The sequence below is a fragment of the Silene latifolia genome, chromosome 9, assembly GCF_048544455.1.
Source record: "Silene latifolia isolate original U9 population chromosome 9, ASM4854445v1, whole genome shotgun sequence".
Taxonomy (NCBI): Eukaryota; Viridiplantae; Streptophyta; class Magnoliopsida; order Caryophyllales; family Caryophyllaceae; genus Silene; species Silene latifolia.
The window spans coordinates 132,689,365-132,696,761 of NC_133534.1; the positions used below are offsets into that span (position 1 = coordinate 132,689,365).

The window sequence follows — 7,397 nt, forward strand, 5'->3', positions numbered from 1 at the left end:
TAAATCTAAAACGATTCATATGAGATATGGAATGGTAGGGTACTGTTGGGAAATGTGTCCTCAAAAATAGTGCGATCACATGATTTAAATATCATAATTAAATCTCAAATTAAGAATACGTGAGGGATGATTCTTTATACAGTCAACTGACCGTCATTAATCGGTAATGATTGGCTAACTAGAGTTTGACATTACTGTCGTGTGACGGTGGTGGTCAGTTGATCCCTTTAGATCACACCTATAGGATGAGGCCCAAATAGATATTTAATTGATTGTATGCGATACGAATTAATTAATTCCTTAATTATGGAAGTGCAATTTTGCGTCTTATTTTAATGTGATTAAATAAAGATTAAATTTAGTAATTAAGTGTTATATTACTAAATTAGTTGAGATATTAATATAAGTTTTGAGGTAGAGGTAATTAGTTATTTAAAGTTACAAGAAGTTGTAATTTTAACTAACTAGTAATTATGGGACCCATTATATATTGATATAATGGTAGTATACTACTCAAAAAGTGAAGTGTATATTATATTATTAATTGTAATATTTAAGTGTTAAATGATTACATTAATAATTAAATATGTAAGATAGTTAAACATATGACTTATAAGCATTTGTGGGACAAATGACAAAAGGCAAAAATGGTCCATAAAGGACCAATATTTCGGCCAAAGACAAGAGCAAAAGATGCTCTAGTTTGTCTTGTTCATTTGTTATAACAATGTGTGATAGTGACTTATCCATGACATATCTTACAAAGCTTAAACCATACACACTACCTACACAAACTATAGACTAAAAACAAAAGACAAAAGATTCCTCTTTTGTCCAAAAGCCACTGGTTTTTGCTTGATAAAAGGAGCATTTGGTTGCTCATTTTATCACTTCTTGTTTTTTGGCTAGTTTAGTTTATATCTCTCTAGCTTTCTCACATGCAAAATTCATACAAGCTCTCAATAAATACTAATACACCAAATCTATTACTAGAAGTAGTAATATAAGAATATTAGTATTATTAAGGTAATATTTCTACTACATATCTAGTTAATATTAGTAGAGATTTTTGGGATTCATCTTGGGTGCAATTTATTGGAGTGGCTTCTAAACTTGGAGTCTTAGGAGGATCATCCATCATTATAAGCTCAAGAACAAGTGAAGGAAGGTGACCTTACTTGTGCCCAAATTTTCGAACCAACCAACAATGTAAGGAACATTGTTTTTCTTATAAATCTTTCATTTTGTTATGCATGCACTAGATCTAAAGAACAAATAATTTATAAGTTAATTAGTTCACTATTAGAGGAGTCTAATAATAGATATATGAACCTAACAAGTGGTATCGGAGCATAAGGATGTTGCATGCATAATCGGTTATTGTTTTTCCGAGTTAAAAGGTTAACATATAAAACTTAAAAATTTGTGATTTATTAGTATAAGCCACGAAATCACCATGCATGTTATATATTCTGGTCCTAAAATTTTTTAGGTCATTTTTACGATTCATGGAAATTTATTGCTCATTTTAAGGTTTTTTGGTTATTTTATTACATTTTTATGACTAAAATGGGAATTAAAATGCTAAAAATAGTTAAATTTCGTTTCTGACCTTGGAAAATTTATATGACCTCACATGCATATTTTACAAGTTGTGTGTAAAAGGACGAGTTAATTTGATTAATTTTGCATGATTTATGACTTTTATGAGATAAAGATGGATTAAAAGAGGTAAAATGGTTAAAATTAGTTAAATTTCGAAGTAAGCCATGATCTTTTAATATGATGTCACATGCAACATTAAAGAGAGTATGTAAATTTCTAGATTTAAATATCTTCTTTAGCATGATTTATGGATTTTTGAGTTAAAATGGCATAAATAGTGACTATTTTAGCAAAAATTAGCTAAAACGTATTGCATGGCTTGAGAAAATTATTTTAAGTTTCATTAATATCCCACTAATCAGATCTAAAGTTATAAAAATTATTGGAGTAATTTTCGTATACTTTATGTATTTTATGAGATAAAACCGATAAAATGCAACTATATTTTCTCAAAATTAATTCGAAAATTTTAACCATGATTTTTGACATTATGAGTATCATGGATTTATTCCAGAATGTTCAAAAATTTAAAATTCAAATTTTGAAACTTTTATAATTTAATTTGGATTTATTTCATATAAATAATGATTTTAAGGTCAAAAATGAGCATAAAATTAAATCAAGTTGAATTATTGTCAAAAATTTAGTGATGACTAATTTTTGAGTCCTAAAATGTGTTAGGATAATTAACTTGAGCTTAGATGTGATTTAAGTGTTAATTAGTGATTTTAAAAGGTTATTATCACGCATTTCCATGAAACCGGGTTGTATGTACGACATAAGTTAAATAGAGCGATTTGGCACATGATTTTGCATGATAGGTACATATTATAATGCTGCATATTTCAATTGTTGAATGTCTTTTATTTATATAATTTTGAATTATGTAATTTTATCTTAGTATGGCCTTAGTTTAATTAATATTACCCGTAATGAAAGGGAATATTGATTCGGTTGTAATTTAATGTGATCTCGTATCACTTTTATTTTTATTTCAGTTGTTTTTCCATTTTACAAATGTATAATAGGAATAGCTATGTATTTTTTATTATTATTTGTAATTATGGAGCATCTTCAAAGACGGTGCCATTCGGAAAGGTGATCCGACGAAGACGGTGTCTTGGGAGGCGTGTCACTTGAAGATTCAAGGGACCAAAGGAGTTGGTTTCCGAATATGTAATAGATTATTTGATTTTCTATTTTAGGAAGGCCATACTAGGAATTTTATTTATTGCTTTGCATTTCTTTTAATATGTTGCATGCATCGCCAAATCGCCATAACAACACATGCATATCATATCGAGTCATCGACCGTGTCAATTATAATTATCGTAGTTCACCGCTTTAGTTCACTTAAAACGTGATAGATAATAATTGACAAGACCTCTCACATATAATAATTGAGATAAAGCCTTACCAAATAGTAGAAACCCATGAAGTACCAATTTCATGAGGGAGTTAATCCGGCTTCACCGTAATACAAACCTTGTTACGTTGGCGAAATGGGATAGCAAAATGTTATTACATCGAAATTTGGATTGAGCTCAACGGAAGTATTGTTGACCGTAGTCGCATGTGTTCCGGGCTAAAGATGAGAATTAGAGTAATTTTTATCGACCGAGAGTTCTAAAAGTAGAATCGATTAAAAGGTTAATCTACCGAGTTATATTAATAAGGGATGAATCGGCTCACCGTGCCCGAATTAATATGAATTTGGATCTCGGAATCATTTATGTAGTTGGGTGGAGGTCACTATATAAATGCAATACTTGTAGTTAAATTTACGAGTATTATTAAAACGATAGATGTAAATTAATTCCTTCATTTCCTATTTTGTAGTCAATTTTGTTTTATCAATCGCAATGGCAACTCCAATCACGTCCGCATCCACTAGTTCCGCCTCGCTTACCATTGTGTCATGGCTCCGATCCTTCATGGATCGATGTAAGTTAGAAAAGAATGGGTCCAATTTCGCCGATTGGGATGCACAACATCGCTTGGCCGCGCAAGGTGACGACAAGCTTCGTTACCTTACCAAGGCAGCTCCCACCGAAATTACTACTAGGTCCACCCCCGCCGCTAGGCAAACCTATGAGGTTTACCAAAAGGAGTCGGCCGAAATGAAAAATGTATTGATCTTTGCTATGGAGGCCGAACTCCAACGAAGTGCTATAAAGATTAGCACCGCTCATGAGATCTACATGAAGCTTGTGAACATGTTTTCACAAGCTCCTAGGGTCATTCAATATGAGGCGGCTTCCGCATTCTTTGATCTTAACATCAAAGAGGGCCAAAAGGTGAGCCCTCATGTGCTCAAGTTGATGGAGCATGTTGAGACCTTAAAAATGCATAAGGTGGAAATTCCTAATGAACTAGTAATTGATCGAATTCTTCATTCCCTAAGCAAAATCAAAGCATATGTTCAATTCCGGGTGAATTTTAATATGCAAGATAAGAAGGTTTCCCTTGATGAGTTGCACAAAATGCTTGTGCAAGCCGAATGGGACATGGGGCTAAGTGTTAGCACCACCAAAGATGTGCTCAATGTCAATCATAAGAGCAAGGGAATCTTCAAAAAGAATGGGAAGAAGGGAAAGAAGCGAACTCCCAACAGGAACATAGCTAAGACTTCTGAAGCAAGCTCCTCCAAGCCCAAGTACAGTGCCCCCTCCGGGGACAAGTGCCACTATTGTTGTGGAGTTGGACATTGGAAGAGAAACTGTTCCAAGTATCTTGGCGACATCAAAGCTGGAAAGGTTATTCTAGTAGGTATATAACTATCCCTATCTTTTATGTTTCAATCTCAATTAGTATGTGATACAAGTTGTGATGATTACCCTTTTTATTTTAAATAGGGCCCCCTCCTAGCAAGGACAAAGGCAAGGAGAAGCAAGTCTAGAGGATCACAAGGAAAGCTAGAGTAGCCGACCATGGTGATGGATCAATGGAAGCTTGCCTTTTAATTTGCTTTGTCTTTAATTTTATGATGAATTTCATGTTTTTAGAACTATTTTTATTTCCTTGTGTGAATTGGAAATTGGTTTGTATCCTTTAAACACGGGTTGTATTTTGGATATTGGTGATTTGGTTTTCAACCCAAATCACTTGTTTTATTATGTTGTTTGTTCTAAAATCGTCATCATTGATTACTTGCGTATAGAAACATTAGATAAACAACTCAAATTTATCAAGTAGACGATTATGATGATGGGATCATTATATGTCCATAAGCTATGAATCTGATTCTCCTTATGTCTTTGTTACTTAAAGTAACAACTAATTTATAAGATCAATTCTAAAGTTGTAATGAGTTTTTGAACTCATCAAGTAGGGAATTCACGATACCAAATGGACATATTATTCTAATTGGATGGTCAACCATGAGATACCTAGAATAGAGAGTCTATTAAACAGATGACATGGATAAGACTCGTATATTATCAAGCTTCCATGTTAGGATGGCCTTTTGAAAGCTAACTCCGTTAAATATATATGTTTGTGTCTCACAAAGCTATCTCTCAAGAAATTAGGTGTATTTCTGAGAGATAGAGTGGGAGTAGAATGTATCGTCACAAACATCTCTTATAGTTGAAATGTTACTTTGTGAAAGTAATAGAATTATAGAGTGGGAGTTGGTATTGAACTATTGTCTATGAAGATAGAATGGAATCATAGTTCAGTGGGAGTTTATCGCACATGTCTTCTTGTTCAAAAATATTACTTTGTGAAAGTAATAGTATCATGATCCGACCCTACATACGAGCCGAAGCATTACAATCTGAAAAACATTTGCTCATGAGTAGATTTACTTTAAAGTGAGGGTCTCTTTAATGGTAAATAGAGCTTAGAGTACACAAATGCATAAGATTTACATGAAGATGTTGATCAAGATAAATTGTGTTAGGGATTGCCACATTTCATTTTAATGAAGAATGGCAAATCAGATTTAAATTCGCTTTTCTAAAATGGGAATTTAGAGAAGGAAGTGTTTGAAACACGAAACCTTGGATGGAGATCTAAGAATCCTAACATATTATGCGTAGCTATCTTAAGTGATCACAGGATGGTCTTAAGCAAGCATTAAAGGATTATACTTTTCGTTCATGTGATTATAGTGAATTGTTTCATTTACATGATTGAAGAATCATGATATACATGAAGTTAAGTGGGAGCTAGAATTATATTTCCATGTCTTATACATTGAAGACATATTACTTATTGAGTATTATGTACCAATGCTCTCTTCTGGCAAGAGTAATTGGAAGACTTGGAAAGGGATGCAAAGTATTCTAGATTGTGAATCTATGTGAGAGTAAATTGGCATAGAGCTGAGAGTCTTATGAAGATAAGTTCTTTCGTATCTGTTTAACATCAACAAAGTTGAATGGCTTATTCATGATGATGAAAGTGGAATTACTATGATGGAATCATAGTCGTTCACTGAACCCATTAAGTTGTTGATTACATCAAATCAATTGCTAATGTTTCCGCCATTAGAACGATTATGTATGCCAACAGACGCACGTGCTGTGATGTACCATATGCTAGGTGCATGATGAGTCAATAATAAGTTAATTCATAAGATGGGCTTGTGAAAGCCTTAAAGTACAATTGATGACTTGTTCATATGTTTGGATGATAAACTAAGTTAAGTGTTGAAGGGTTGCACAAACTTTAGTTTCCAAGCTTAAAAGGATTTGATGAAATATTAAGCTAATGTTATTGACTAAGGAGTAAGAAACTAAGAAAAGTGTTTTAGTTTCACGCATTGAAATATCTACAAAAGGAATCTAAGTAAGTTATGATAAAATAGTCAACGTAGGGATTAAGGGTAAATCCCTCTACAAATGACTTTATCACAAGTTATGCGATAATAGTGGGAGCTTATTTCAAGTTAAAGAGCTCGGGTCTAGTATGAAGTCTAGACATATACTTAGAGAAATTCATGTTATTAAGAGATAACATTGAATGGAAGGAAAAAGCAATTAATTAAGTTGGAATATATGGATATCGGGTATATCCACTTGCCAAGCTTGTATTGCATTTTAACTAGTGTTTTAGTACACAAGAGATTATAGAATATGAAGTAGTAATAGTGTATTGACTATTCATATGTGATAATCACATTTATCGTTTGAGTTTTATTAAACTCACCCGCTACCTTGTCGTATCCGAATGGGTTGTAGAGACAAATTGAACCCCATTAAAGTGAACTGGATTGACATGGTATTCGCCCCTAGTTATTTATATGAGGTGACGTCTCGAAGTGACTAGAGTGTGATGCGATTGATGACAAGTTCAAGTGCCATAGAGTCATATGGGATGACTAGTCGATCACATAGGCAGACTGTATGGGACAATCTGTCGGGCAGTGACCGCTTATAGAGTTCTGGTAATTCATAAAGTCTGGTCGTGGCAAGAGCTACTATAGTATTCTTATGAGTCAATTCTTTTGACTAGAGACTATTCGCCCAAGTTGGCACAACTTCTGATTAGCTTTGATTTATACTCTACGATTTCGTAAATGAGGTCAAACTGGGTATATTTTGGGTTATGATGGACTGTGGCTGAACGAAGGAAATAGGGCGATAGAAATTGTCCACCCCTTGTCAGGGTTGTTTGAAATCTCAAGGCCACTCGAGGAGTAGTTAACTGGAAATGCGTGGCCACGCTCGGAAGGTATCTATGATAGATAATTCCGGTCAGACAGTTAATCTCCAGATCGAGAAAACCATTTAAGATATGATCAAATGTAAGTACGACCTGCAAGACACCTTGCATTGAGTGGGAGA

General features: G+C 33.6%; 1 protein-coding gene across 1 annotated transcript; it reads left to right on the plus strand.

The window, feature by feature from the left end:
• The first annotated feature begins 916 nt into the window (after positions 1–916).
• Positions 917–4,650, plus strand: LOC141598293 (uncharacterized). The gene is made up of 3 exons (XM_074418106.1): positions 917–1,209; positions 3,445–4,374; positions 4,461–4,650. Exons 2-3 carry the CDS (start codon positions 3,468–3,470, stop codon positions 4,502–4,504), a joined length of 951 nt encoding a protein of 316 aa, XP_074274207.1. The 5' UTR covers positions 917–1,209; positions 3,445–3,467; the 3' UTR covers positions 4,505–4,650.
• The last annotated feature ends 2,747 nt before the right edge of the window (positions 4,651–7,397 follow it).